Source organism: Aethalodelphis obliquidens, unplaced genomic scaffold (assembly GCF_003676395.1).
Source record: "Aethalodelphis obliquidens isolate GAN/ISIS:26980383/991018 unplaced genomic scaffold, ASM367639v1 scaffold83, whole genome shotgun sequence".
Taxonomy (NCBI): Eukaryota; Metazoa; Chordata; class Mammalia; order Artiodactyla; family Delphinidae; genus Aethalodelphis; species Aethalodelphis obliquidens.
In genome coordinates, this window is record NW_020838027.1 from 310,008 (window position 1) to 324,046 (window position 14,039).

At 61.1% G+C, this 14,039-nt stretch overlaps 1 protein-coding gene across 10 annotated transcripts in view; it reads left to right on the plus strand.

Moving 5' to 3' along the window:
- MICAL3 (microtubule associated monooxygenase, calponin and LIM domain containing 3) overlaps positions 1 to 14,039 on the plus strand; it is a 175,622-nt gene that overhangs the window by 133,422 nt on the left and 28,161 nt on the right. For 5 of the 10 annotated variants that reach the window (XM_027093055.1, XM_027093057.1, XM_027093059.1 and 2 more), the window contains 5 exons: positions 240 to 435; positions 6,222 to 6,439; positions 7,713 to 7,799; positions 10,614 to 10,676; positions 13,341 to 13,454. In XM_027093055.1, coding sequence (XP_026948856.1) covers positions 240 to 435; positions 6,222 to 6,439; positions 7,713 to 7,799; positions 10,614 to 10,676; positions 13,341 to 13,454 — 678 coding nt within the window. Of the gene's footprint in view, positions 1 to 239; positions 436 to 6,221; positions 6,440 to 7,712; positions 7,800 to 10,613; positions 10,677 to 13,340; positions 13,455 to 14,039 lie in introns of those variants that run through there. The other 5 variants (XM_027093058.1, XM_027093060.1, XM_027093063.1 and 2 more) reach the window with 5 other exon arrangements.

Genomic DNA, 14,039 nt, shown 5'->3' on the forward strand with positions numbered 1-14,039 from the left:
CCCCTGGCCAGTGTGCACTGCTCCCCAGGCTGTCGCGTCCCTGTAGGGCAGATGTGGGGTCTTTTGTCTTCTGCCCCCTCACACCAGAGACCTCTGGGCTCTCCGGGGCCCGACCTTGTTGACTGCTGCCGTGTCCGGCTCCCTGGCCTCGTGGGACGGCTGCCCCTCCTTCCAGGGAGAAGTTCCTTCCCTCGTCCCTGTCGCTGATCCCAGAACTTTGCTTCTTGCTTGTCGTGCAGGCCCGAGCGTGAACGGCCTGGAGGAGCCCAGCATCACTAAGAGGCTGCGGGGCACCCCGGAGAGGATTGAGCTGGAGAACTACCGCCTGTCGGTGCGGCAGGCGGAGGGGCTGGAGGAGGTGCCCGAGGAGACGCAGGCCGAGCACAACCTGAGCAGTGTGCTGGACACTGGGACGGAGGAGGACGCGGCCAGCAGGTCAGCCTGTGGGGCTGCGTCTGTGACGGGCAGGGGAGCGGGGCCCTGAGCCCAACGGCCTGGGTTTGCGTCGTGACCCGTGACTGGGCGGTCGTGTGACCTCTCTGCCTGTCCCCTCGTCCGTGAGAGGGGCAGCAGCACCAGGGCCTCCTGCAGAGTTGTGCGAGTGTCCCGGGGTAGAAGGTGCTTGGGACAGAGCTGGGCACGTGTAGGTGCTTGTAGGTGTTGGCTGTGGACTCCAGCGTCCAACTCCTCAGCTGGTCGTCCTCCGGGGCCTGTGAAATACATAGGATGTGCATCTTGCCCCCTCGTGGTAAGGAAAGCGATGGTGACCAGGACCAGGATGGAGGGTTGACTGAGGTTCAAGCCCAGGGTCTCTGGTCCACATCCAGGGCTCTCCATGTTCCCTGCCGCCTGGTGCCCCAGCTCCCCGTCTCGTTAGTCAGAAAGGACCAGTTTGTTTGACTTAATTCAGAGATTCAGTACTTACTGAGCACCTACCAAGACCATAACCCTGCTTTTCATTGAAAAGGAACAGAAAAAATGTGCCCTGGGCTGTGTCGGGGGAGGGGCTTCCACGGGGCGGGGTCGGCAACCGTGCCCCTGGGGGTGGGTTCCATGGAGGCTCTGGGGTGACTCAGCCACCGGGTCGCCGTGCAGTCTTGGGGAAGCTGTCTCATCGCTCTGGGCTTCTTTCTTTCTCCCGTGTGTGGAAAGAGGCAGAAACCTCGCAGTGCGTGGTGCCAGCCGGCTGAGCCGCGTGCACCTTTGGGGAAAGTGCCCCACACACCCCCTCATCTCTGTCCTTGTCCGCGCATTCCCGTCACCCGCAGGCCTGCCTGAGTCAGTGGGGTCAGTGCCCAAGTCAGGGCTCAGCAGGAGACCCTACGGGCTGGAAGAGAACAGGACGGGCAGGTGGAGTGGAGTCAGGACAGGCGGACCCCCTGCAGCCCCCCTGGCAGAGCCTTCCCAACCAGCGCCCTCAGGACGCAGCGCTCCCGAGGTGGGGCGGAGTGGAGGGCTGGGCTCGGTGACATGGGCAGACCCTGTCCTGCAGGAATAACATTTCCTGCACCGTGATCTGTAAACCGAAGGATTATGGGGCAGGAGTGGAGGTGATGTAGCCTGGGCTTTGCAGGAGGCTGAGTCACAGCCTTCGCAGCAGTGAGGTAGAAGGGTAGGTCAGTCAGCACCCAGTGGTGTAGTAAATACCCCATCGTACTCAAGTTCGCATTTGAAAAAGCACTAAGCGTGGATGCTATGTAAAGTGTAACAACGGTCTCATAAGAGTGCGGTCTCATAAGAGTGCGGCGCCAGAGCTCACTTCCCCAAGGAAGCCGTAAGATGCCTCCATCCTTCCTTGGGGAGTCATCGGACTTGAAGATGAGAGATGACAGAGTTTCCAGGAACTGACCGGTCCAAGCGGGGATTCACTCTCCTCTTACCTCGGGCGCCTGCGGTGCGGGCAGAGCGCGGGGTGCCATTGGGACGTGACTTTGCAGGCAGACAACCCAGACTTGAGGCCTAGCTCCACCTTCTGCTAGTTGGCGGCAAGTTTCTTACGCTCTCTTGCCCTCCTTTCCTCATCTGCAAAGGACACTGCGCTTCAGAGGTTTGCTTTGAGCATTAAACCAAATAAAGTAGTGGGCACAGTGTCTGCACCCGGTGGGCAGTTGCTATAATCACTGTCTTACCCGTGGATCCAGGCACAGCCCAGGCAACCCTCACTAGGAGCGGCAGGGTGGTGATTCCTGTTTGGGTTTCCTTGAACAGGTGGTTTAAGTGCCAGAAATCGGGCTTGCCTCGAATTTGCCTTGGGGCAGTGGTGACCAAGCTTCGCCTGCATCAAAATCACCCGCCGGCTCGTGAGAGCACAGACAGCTGGGAGGTTTCTGTCCCAGTCCGTCTGGGGTAGAGCCCATGATCTGCATGTCTCAGAAGTTCCCGGCTGGTGCTGTGGTCTGGAGACCACGCTCTGAGAACCACTGCTCTAAATTTCTCAGATGTTCCTGATGCGACACGTGCGACACTTGGTCGAAGGATAATTCCTGGCCCTGCTCCTGCCAGGGTCTCACTCGGTGGGCGTGGGGTGGAGACCAGGAACACCTGTTTTGACAGATACCTAGGCGATTCCCATCATCTTTGCGGTTTCCTTCACACCAGCAGAGAATCTCGACCGAGGCCTCATCAGCTCCATGACCCTTCCTTGGAGGGGCGGGAAGGAGCATCTTCCAGAGGGGACCCTGGAAACAGTACTTGCATTTTCTCTGGGAGAGCCTGGGTGCCGGGGCAGGAGAAGGCTGGTCTGGTTTCCGTGTGTTTTCTCCTTCCTGTGTCGGGGAGGGCCGGAGCCCAGGTGTGCTTCCCAGACGGGCAGCCAGGGCTGCAGAGGACTCCCTGAAGGTCACAGGAGACAGGCCAGCCCAAAGGGTGACAGCGTGAGGAACAGCCCCTCCTGCGAGACACACCTGACTGCTCCCCTTCTCACCCTCCACCCGCAGGGTGCCGGCCTGAGCGCGGAGTGATCTCCACCGCGTGCAGATCGCAGGACCCGGCAGGTCTCCTCCACAGGCGGCTCAGTGCTTACAGGGTTGGCAGGGTGGGCAGGACCTTGTCCCGCCGCGCAGGACGGGGCGTTGCTCGGAGGCGCTCTGATTACCAGCGGGTTAACTTAAAAGGGAAGCCACCAGCAGCTTCAGGTGGTGTCCATCCGCGGCGGCTGCCCGAGTTCCCAGGTCGACGCGGCAGCCAGGAACCGGGTCGTGACCTTCCTCCTGGGTTTGACGGGGTGACCTGATGTGGGCGGACGCTGGGGGTTCCTGACTTCTCACCCAGACCATCCCACCTCTGGAAGCCCGGCTTCCTCATTTGTGGGAACGGGGATGATAACAGTGGCTGTGCCCTTGAGCTACTGTGTGATCAGCTGAGCTGATCCATGTGAAGTGCCTCGTGCTCCAAGCACGTCCTCTTCTCTGGATCTGCTCCTTTGCGGCTCTTTTAAGTCTGGAGCAGACCTTGTCCCTTGAGAAGCTGGTCCGTTGACTTTGTGTCCTCCTGCCAGCCCACCGTGGGCTCGGTGAGAAGACGGCGCCTGGGGAGGTTCGGGGAAGGCGCTGTGGGAGGAGTGATTCGGCTACACCCAGCGGGGAGGCTTCCGCTCCGTGGTTCCAGCGGGACGTGTCAGCTCCGCCGATGGGCTTTGCTGAGGGGCTTCACAGGGACCACCTCCCACCCTGTGAACGCGGGTGCAGCCTGCCTGGCCTTCCTGGTTGCGTCCCTCATCTGCTTTTGCCCATCTCGGCAGTGCTAGGCAAGCGATAAGAGAGGGTGTGGCCTGGGAGGCTGCCTGGATCGAATAGCCACGGGGCAGGATGGAGTTACAAGTGTGGAAGCAGATCCCTGCTGTCGTGGAAAGCTCGTCTTAACGACTACATTTTCTGGCTCTGTGTCTCCTGAGAGGCTGTGTCCTGTGGTCTTCCTCTCCTCCCTAAAGGGCAGGGAAGTCGGTTGTCTTGTGTTTTGTTCTGCTGTAGGGGTTCTGCCTCCTGGAAGTGTTCCAGGCTGTAGTCCAGGCAGGGAATGTGCCTCACACAGATCCTTCCTCCTGCCCCTCAAAGGCCAGACCCAGAGATTCAGGCGCTGGGAGCAGCCCGAGAATATATCGTGAGATGAAACTTGAGTAGTGACTTCACACTGCGAATCTGACATGATGTGAGGAGCCTAGCCAGACCCGGAGGGCTGCTCTGAGGGCCCGTGGACGGTGATGCCTGGGGAGGAGCAGCTGGCAGTACCTGTCCATCTCTCTCTCTTTCACCAAGGCAGGCAGGGCGGCTTGCCTGTGTCCCATCTCTAGAAGCGTGTGGCACTCCAGAAGCATGGTTGACCTTCCGCCCTGTTTTTATGCTCTGTGCCTCCCTTGCTATTCTCCGTGGTCCTTGAGCTGTCACAGCTTCAAGTAGGGCCTCATCACGCAAGCTGCCCTCATGACACGGCACGGGGAGGGGCTGCCCTGAGCCCACCCCCCAGAGAGCTGCCCGCCGACAGCTGGGGCCCCAGTGCGCCTGGCATGAAGGAGGGCAGGCTGGCCTCCCTGTCCACCTGAAGTGTTGCAAATCGACCTGAGGTTAGAGCTGAGCACAGGAGGCATTCTTACCCTGATTTCACGTTTGAAAGATGTTAAATGACACACACGGGCTCACACGTTGTCGTTAGTTAATAAGTGTAAAGAAGTGAAATCACAACGATAAGGCAAAAATCATGGCTAAGTAAACACTGAGGGCTAACAAACTCCAGAGGACAAGCTTTCTGTGGTCCACGTTCTTATGTCTTCCCACTTGAAACTGCCTCGCACAGACCCCCACCGCCCTGCATTTACCGGCCACCTTGTCTAGTCCTGGTGTTCGCATCTTATCTCCCCTGACACTGAAGATCTTTTCTGTGGCAGCTTTGTGACGTCTAGGAAGGGCACTGTGGGCAGAGACACTCAGTAAATTGTAGTTGAATGAATGAGTGAAGTAGGAGTTGCCAGACTGAGCTGCCGGCAGTGAGGAGCCGCTCTTTCTTTCTGAGGTCAGCGGCTGAGCTTCAGTAGGTGCTCAGAAACGTCTGCTGAGTGCACGCATGAATGAGTGTGTAAATGTGTAAACAAGCGAATGGATGGCTGGAGGACCGGAGTGTAGCACAAGCGTGATGCGGTCAGTAAAGTCTCACTCCACTAGGGGCACCCGCTACAAGCCGGTGTTCACACCCCCTTCCCGGCGTGGACACAGGCTTGGAGAGCATGACCAGCCAGCTCGTGGTCACACAATTGTCGTGGCAAAGCCCTGCGGCCCAGTGAGGGGTCGAGGGACACAGCCCTGGAGGCCACCCTCACCTCTGACTCGAGGAAAGTGATGGAGTCCCCAGCGCCACCCTCGGGTGCAGTAATTTTCTAGAAAGGCTACAGGACAGAACCCACTGGCGGGGCTGTGCTCACGGCCCTTCTCCGTTACGGAGCGGAGCGCGGAGGCCAGTCTGAGAAGGGCGGCTCCCGTCCCTGCGGGCTCAGGCAGAGCCACTCTCCTGGTGTTAATGTGTGACGACACCCACAGAGCCTTGGGGTCCACGTTCCCTGTGGAATGTGGTTGAGCCCGGTCTCCGGGTCGGCTGACGCTGGTGACCCAAGGCCTTCACCCCAAACCACATTCTTAGACTCTCCATCCTGACCGGAGGCCCCAGGGAGTCAGGCCTCCCCATCAGGCAGGGCATCCCGGGGTTTAGGGTCTCCTCCAGACACGGGCGGCTGGGCCAGGCCCTCTGAGCAAGGCGGGAGCTCTTAGTCCTGGGAGCAGGCGTCGGGGCCCTCGCGCAGCGAGCACCCTTCCTCAGGGTGGGCGCTTGTCCAGGCGCCCTCACCCGCAGCGTTGCACACTGCACTGTGGGGTTTGGGAGCGGGGCCTGGGGCTCCCTTTCCTGTGAGCAGCACCTCCGCCAGCCCGCTTCCTGCCGGCGGCCCTTCTTCCCACCCGGGATCCTCCAATGAGATGGTGCGTCCACGGGAGCGGAGGTGCTCTTCACCCTCGGTCCCCAGGGTCACGAGCTTCGAGCCTGTGCTTGGCGGGGCTGCCCCGGCCTGTGTGACCCATCTCGCCCTCCATTCACCCTCTGTGCGCTGGCCCCAAGGTGTCGTCCCTCCCTTCCCGCCCGGCAGGTGCCTTGCCGGGAGCCTCTGCCTGTGCCCCTGGCTTTGAGCCACCCCCTTCTCCGTTCTGTGGCCCCCTCACTGGGTTCTGTGGTCACTTCTGCAGCAGTTCTGAGTCCGAGATGGAGGAGGAGGAACCCCCACTGCCCCCCTCGGACCTGGGCGGCGTTCCCTGGAAGGAGGCCGTGAGGATCCATGCTCTTCTGAAAGGAAGGAGTGAAGAGGAGCTCGAGGCCTCCAGGAGCTTCGCAGCTGGGGAGGAGGACGCGGAGGACGCAGGGGACGAGGAGGACGAGGAGGACGAGGAGGACGCGTCTAGTGAAGGTCAGAGTAAAGCCTCTTCTCCCGACCCGACCCGCGTGTGGGAGGCTTCTGTGGCCGGGGTCACGTGGCATGCCTCCCATAGGCCCCAGGGGACCCATGAAGGGCTGTCCAGGTAGAGCTGCATGCAGAGGCAGATGAGGGCCTCCTCCAGGTCAGGCCACTCGTCCTGTCCTGTTCCAGCTAAAGGAACGAAGGGAACTTAGCTTTCTGGGGCTTCCCTGGCTCCTGGTCCTGGACATCGGAGGCTGCCGAGCATTGAGGAGGGAGGGCCCCTCAGGAGGGGTCACCGGTGGTGCGTGGTGACGTGCTGGGACCTGTGTCCTGGTAGGTCAGTCGGGCTGGCTCTGAGATGCCTCTTGTCTCGCACTCGAGGTGTTGGGTCCTGCCCCATCCGCCTGTGTGATCCCGGGTGGTGAGGAAGAGCTTCCTGGGCTCCTTCTCTGGCCTTTGTCGGAGGGTCAGTCTCCCTGTCCCGGCTGCACCGGGCCTGGAGTGGTGAGCAGGGCCAGGCAGGCAGAGCCCTGAGTCCGTGGGAACTCGTGTCTGCTTAGGCCGTGGTGTCCGTGTGGGGTGTGGGCAGGATGAAGAGGACGTGAGCCGTTAGCCAAGGAGCCTGGCCCGTGGGGCTGGCCCTGGAGGGCTCTGCGCCTTGCAGGCCTATCTCTCTGTTCCTCCTGGAGTTCCCTGTGCTCGGCGGCTAGTCCCAGCCCGGGCTCGTTCCCTCCAGCTCAGTGAGGGCCAGGCGCTGACCGGGCAGGGTGCGCATTACCCGTGGTCCTCAGCTGGCAGTGGAGCCCCAAGCTGGCGGCCCTGACGAGGTCAGGCGGCAGAGGTGGGGCCTCCCTCGGGCTCCTGGAGCCCCCGTGGCCCCGGTTCTGCTGTGTAGGCCTCCCTCCCACCTGGAGGTTGGGGTGGGACCCCAAGGCAGCACGTGGGGCCTGCACACCGCCCTCGTGTGAGGAGTAGGGGGTGGCATCCGGGCTGCTTCCTCCGCCAGCTGTGTCTGTAGAGCCGAGTGCCCCGGCGTGAGTCAGTGGGGATCGCGTGCACGGCCCGCCCCAGGGGACACAGCCAGGGGTCGGGGCGTGGTGCCCCCTCTTCAGGAGAGCTTGGCCCTGCTTCCCTCCCAAGACCTGATCTCCTGGACGTGGAAGTAGCGTCCGGCTCCAGCCTACGGGAATGGGCTTGGAGTGGAGGAACCTGGGGATGACTCTTCTCTCTGTCCTCTCCTCCCCGTCTGCCCCCACGCGGTGCTTTGCTGTGGGTGTGGAAGGAGAGTACTGGCCCCGGGACAGAGAACTCCTGCAAGGCCAGCCGCTGGGGCACCTGCCAGAGGAAGAGGACATGGGTACACGTGAAGGTACCTCTGCCCACCTCCACCCCGGCCCCTGGTAGCCGTCCAGCTGCCCCCGAGAGCAGGTCCCCTGTGGAGAGACGGGGTTTCCTAGAGCTGCAGTGGCGGGCGAGGCATCCACCCCTGGGTGCCCCTGTGCCCCTTGACCATTTGCTGCCAGTCCCTCATCCGGTTACGACTCAGCTCCTCCTCTGATGTGAGCCGAGCACCCCACGTCACAGTCAGCTCTCAGAAGTGGCGGGGCCAGCACAGGCGCCCGGAGCCCCTCCCCTGTGCCTGGGCGATGAGTCCCCAAGGCTGCATGCACTGGCGACACGCAGGCGCGCCCCAGGGAGAAGGCTCGCTGTCTTCCCCTGCTTGCCTGGAAGGTGGAGAAGGGGCCTGCGTTTCCTCCTTGACTTAATGTCTCGGTCCGAAGACAGTCGGGCTCTCTGGTGGCTGCTGTGACTCAGCCCCGTCCAGCACCACCAAGGCCCCTCGACCCTAGAGGAAGCCCTTAGAGGCCAGCGGCTCCCAAGAGAGCACACGGGCTGCGACCCCACGCCCAGCACAGCCCCCATCCACGTTCGGTGGCCTTAGCGGTGAGTTCTGCCCACGTCACGTTCCCTGTTGCTTGGAGATTAGGAGGTTGTCGTTTTCATGATGAAGCCAAAGCCAAAGCCAGGTTGCCCAGTTAGACCGTAGAGAGTCCTTCTGATCAGGTGGTACCTGCTCTTGCTGCCCGAGAAGCCACCCTCCCTCCTGTAGGGTCCCCTCCCCCAAGTCGCTGGCTGTCCCTTATTTTAACCCAACTGTATGGCATGGTCCAAGCACTGATTATGGGAGCCCTCGGGGCAGGGGTGCATGCAGATTCCTTGGGCCCCCGAGAGCAAGAACAGCCTGAAGGCGGGGCCCCTGGTGAGTTCTCACCTGGCTAAGAAGCCGAGTCTTACGTCCAGGGGTGGGTCAGCGGGGCACCAGTAGCGTGTTCGGGAAGAGGGCTTTGACCTCAGAAAGGGCAAAGAGGGGTTTACTTCTTGTTCCCGTGAACTCCCAGTGCTCTGGGGTCTGCAGGACAGACTCCGCTTCCTCCCCACCGCAGCCTTCTCTGAGCGCACCCCCGCCTCAGCCCAGCATATGCTGCATGAGGCCCATTGTAGAAGGGGATGTTTTTCTCTTTAGCTGCAGAAGATAAAAACTAGAATCCCAGCAGCGTCACTGCCTGCCCCACGTGAGCTGGCTGCCCTGTCCCGCCCCACCTCTGTGTCCACGCGGCAGGGGGCCATAGGCACGGGCTGTGTGGCCAACAGAGCCACGTACTTGGGACCTTGGGAGGCTGGCCCTGCAGAGGCCAGTTGTGACCCGCTCTTTTCTCCTAACTGGGCACTTGGGTCCCTCAGACACAGTTAAGATGAAAAGAGCTTCAGAAAGGAAGGTACTTTCTGCATCGGAGGGGAGTGTAGGATTCTCTTCATCCACATTGACAGCTGCATGAGGCTTGAAGGACTGAATCAAGTTGAATGAGTAGAAGTCGGGCGTGTGTGCGTGTGCACGTGTGTGTGCGTGTGCTTATTCTCAATCCTTGCTTCTTTCTGATTCAAACTGATCCTGGCAAGTATGGTAACTTTTCCTTCTGTTTCCTCTCCTGTGGTGTTGGATCCTTTCTTCCCTGGCCTGTTTACTTTCTCCTTCCTTCCTTCCCGTCATCTCTCCCTTCCTCATCTCCTCTGCCCCTCGAACCTGGTACACTAGCTGGGAGCCCAAGGCTGCAGCAGCTCGTAAATCCAGCCGATCCCTTGGAGATCCAGGCTGACGTGCACTGGACGCACATCCGTGAGAGCCAGGAGGAGCAAGTGTCACCAGCCTCTGAGTCCCCTCCTTCCAGAGGTAACTCCTCCAGGTGCAGGGTGCCTGGCACCTCTGTCCCGCTTCCCCTCGGGCTGCCGGGGACTCTCCTGTAGGGCGGGGCCCCCAGGCTCCTCACAAGTAAGAGCCAGCGGAGCATGTCTGCTCCCTGGGCTCTTGTCAGAGGATATGTGAAGTCTCGGTGGGTAAGAGGTGGGCTGTTGTCCGCTGACGCGAAACAGTGAACTTGACGTTGGGAAAACCAAGAATTTGCTGACGTTGCCCGTGTCACTAGGCAGGGTTCTTCCTTCTCCACTTGGAGGAATGTCCTGTGCTTTTCCTCATGCGGTGTGTCTCGGTGTGAGTGTGCACGGACAGGATGGGGTCAAGGGACCATATCTTGGACTGAAATAAAGTTTTAAGAAGCAGTTTATATCCAGGAGGCCTCTGAAGGAGCATCGTTACCAGCTCTAGGTTTTAGGGGAGGTGCTCTGCAGCCCACGGCAGGACGATGATGAACCTTGCTCTGGCTTCTTTGAAGGAAGGAAAGGAAAACCTGGAGACCGTGCCCGCCTTGGTGCTTCGCCCTCTGTCTCTTGCTCACCTGTCTCCACGTTTGCACTCGGTGCCTGTTGGGGACACAGCCTGCAGGGTGCCGAGGGCGCAGAGCGGGTGGCCCGGCCTTCATGGGAGTTAGCCACCTTCGCCGCAGGCAAGGCCCACCTCTTTAACCACGTTTGCGGCCGCGTAAACACCCAGCAGCTCTGCAGGAGCCAAGAGAGGGCCTGCTGACCGGGGACGCCCCCTTGACCCTCCCGTGCTCTCTCTCCTCTCCCTGTCCCGACACCCTGCTTGCCCCTGGTTGGGGCCGGACGGGCCTCGGACTGTAACGTCGTCCGTCTCTCTTCCGTGTGGACCACAGGAGGACCTCCGCTCTCCTCGCCGGGAACGCTTACTGCCGTGTAACTTTGTATTTATCATCTGTTTCAAATTCAGGGCCCGACCTTCCCTCCGTTCGCCGTGCAGCAGTGCAGGCCTGGCTGGAGTCGGTCTCCGGAGGTTGTTGGGTGATGTTCGTTCTCTGCCCGCTCACCATAACCACTCTCTTGGCAGCTCTGCTGGTCCCTTAACTCCGGACTTCTAGTGCTGCCGCTAGTGCATGCGCGGCGGAGGGCGGGGGCACGTGCATGCCTCGCTCAGGCCGCCGCCCTTGCATGGACCAGACACGCCACGCGCCCTCCTGGGAAGACCAGAGCAGAGCAGTAGTGCAGTCGGGCGGGGGTGGGTGTCGTTTTGTTAGCAGACATAGAGTGAAACCGAAGCCGAAGGACTGTGCACAGCACTGAGGCTCAGAGTCCGCAGAAATGAGGCTGGACAGTGGCTGGGTGTGGGCTGGAGGATTCTCGCAACAGTCAGTACCGCTCCTGTGGTGCCACGACTGAGACAGTCAGTACTGGGGTGAGGGCCAGGCTGGGTCTGCAGGCCGAGGTGCAGGGCTCTCTGCAAGCTCTCAGGCCACGAGGGAGCCGAGAGACCTTGCCTGTCCTCAGTGCACTTTTCGGCGGGGGGGCATTTCTCAGTGAGGGGCTCTGGCATCGGGCAGGACGTGGGACAGCCTTGGCCCCCACTGGTTGTGAAATGCAGAAGGGCTGGTTGCCCCTTCCGAGTGGGCAGGCTGGTTGCCCCACCAGCCGCCTGCCAGCCGCCCGTTATCCTCCTCAGCTCACAGGTCAGGAGGCACCTTCACGCCGAGCTGTAGAGAGGGCTGCGGTCACCCTCTTCTAGTTAGTTTTGTCCCCAGGACGGTTGGACGAGGCTGAGGTATCGGGACGCCGCTGAATAGACCAGAGCTGAGCGTGTCGGCGCCAGCTGCTTCCTTGTGTGTGGCTGCTTCTAGCACCCGCTCCATCCTAACTTGGATTAACCCCCAGTTCCCTCCCTCAAGCTATGTCTCTTTCAGCGTTGCTGCTGCTGCATTGATGCTTGTCGTGTACTTTGATACGTGTGACAGTCGTTCCTTTCAGGGTGCCGCTGAGGACCGTAGACTCCTAACCCCGAGTCTGTGCAGATGTTTCTCTGAGTAGGAGAACCGCTGGGGGCCACAGGGCCAGGTCTGGGCTTGGGCTGCTCTAGTGTCCTGTGTCTGGAGCCACCCCAGGCTGGGGAGTCCGTGTCACTCTTGCTTCCAACGGACTTGCCAACACAAACGTGTAAAACTGCCTCTCGATGCCCGGCCACTCACAGACTAGTTGTAGCACACGTGTGGGCCCGGCGGGCACCCGCCGTGGGGCGGGCCCGGGTTCTGTCCCCGTCAGCGGCCAGCTCGCTGTCCCACAGGAAGCCCCGGGGGGAGAGGCTTCTTGGCCTCAGAAGTCCCCGCCGCTGCTGTGCGATGGGTGAGCAGCAGTGCTGGCGCACAGAGGTCTCCGTCCGTGGAAGTAGCTGCGCGCTCTCCCCAGGACTGGTCCTGGCAAATGCCATCGTCACAGGAGGGCGTCCTGGCCCTGCCTCGTCTGTCCCACACCGATTTCATAGCACTCTCCCAAGCGGGTGTGCACCATCACCTCGTCCTAATAAGCCGAGTGCACAGGAGGGGTGGTGAGGATAAGTAACAGCTTAAGGAATTATTTAAAAACACCAAGACTCACCCACATGCCACCTGGGTCAAGAAGTACATTCCTAGCACCTAGAGGTGTCCACCTCCAGGCCATCACGGCTGTCTTGTCCCCAGTTTCCTTGTGCTCTGACCCTGTGGCCACTCACGGTCACTGCTGGGTACTGCACAGCCCCGGGCACCGGGGACGCAGCTTCACGAGGCTGGGCTGCTGGCCATCGAGGGTCTCATGGTCCTTTGGCCTGGCCTTGCGTTTCAGCGGGCTCCTCTGCTGCCCAGCCTGCCGGGCTTGACCCTGAGACCAAGTATGTGTGGGTCAAAGGCCAGCCCCTTTCCTGAAAGGAGACCCGAGAAGAGCCCCCAGGGCACCCCAGGAGGAGGGACCCCTGGTCCAGGCAGCGCAATGCGTCTGTGGCTGCTTCCTGCTGCCTTCTTGTAACCTGAACTGTAGTCTGAGTTCTTGTGCAGGGTTAGGAACAGGTGTGAGTGTGTGTGTGTGTGTGTGTGTGTGTGTGAGTGTGTGTGTGTGTGTATGTGAGAGTGTGTACGTTAGCCTCCTTGCTCAGGAGAAATGAAGCTTTGCCGCATTTTGCAGTGCTGAAGGGCTGGTCTTGAGTCCAAAAAAACGAACTTTCCACGTCCCCTCGTCCCTCTCTCTTACACTTAAAAAAAGTACGTGTCTAAATTCTCCCAAGCGGGGCTGCAGCCCTGCCGGTCGGTCACCCCCCTGCACACGGCACTGGTGCCAGGCTGAGCGGTGGGGCTGCAAACAGACCCCCCAGCTGCCTGGGCTCCGTGTCTTCCCTGAAAGGCAGGGTTAGCAGCCCCCTCGAGGGTTAAGCGGCTTGTGCACGCTTCGGTGGGTGCAGGGCCCCGCTGCCACGTTTGCAGCTGGGTACCTTCCTGATCCGTGTTCAGGAGGCCCCGCCCAGCCTGGCCCCGCCCTGCCCTCGGAGCCCTCCCGGCCCACCGACCCCCACCCAGGCAGGCTTCTCCCCTCTCCTCTTTGCGGTCGTCACGTGACAGCCCTGGGAGCCCTCTGCCCACACGTCTGTCGTCTGTCTGTCGTCTCTCTCCTCTTCCTTCCTTTGAACGTCTCTGCCTTGCAGTCCCGTTTGACGAGGACGACCTGGAAGAAGATGTGGACTCAGAGCCAGCAGAGATAGAAGGCGAGGCAGCGGAGAATGGGGACACGGGGGACACTGGCGCAGAGCTGGGCAATGGTACGGGGACCCCAGAGCCTCCCCCAACCGTGGTGCCCGCGTTCTTCCTCCCGGGGAGGGGCCCGCAGTGGCCTGAGCTCAGGGAAGACGGAACACACATTAAGACGAAAGTGAGGTGCTCAGAGGAGCGGCCGTTAGGGCTCCTGGTTCCTTCCTTGTTCTGCCACTAATCTGAAGATGTGTCGTTTCACCCACCCTTTGGACGTGGGCTGCGCTCGTTAAGTCTTGGGGAGAAACCGAGCAGATTCAGGGCTTCCTACGAGGCCTTTAATCCAGCTGCTGCCTCTGGAAGCTGGTACGAGGAGGAGATGGCGTTGAGGGGGAGGGGCAGGGACTGGGCTGGGAGGTGAGAACGGGCGGGGCGGGGCTGGGCCGGGAGGGCTCCGAGTCCCCGAGGCTGGTCCTTCCTGTGGAGCCGTCCATGTGCTCAGGAAGGCCCGCACCCTCAAAAGAGAGGAGGTGCCATGGGCGTCCTGGGGCTCCGCGTCACAGAGGATGCTGTGTTGATGGACGAGTCTCAGGAGGGGGACCAGCGGGCAGCGCCTGGCCGGGATGCAGAGCCGGCTGGACCTCACGCTGCAGTTG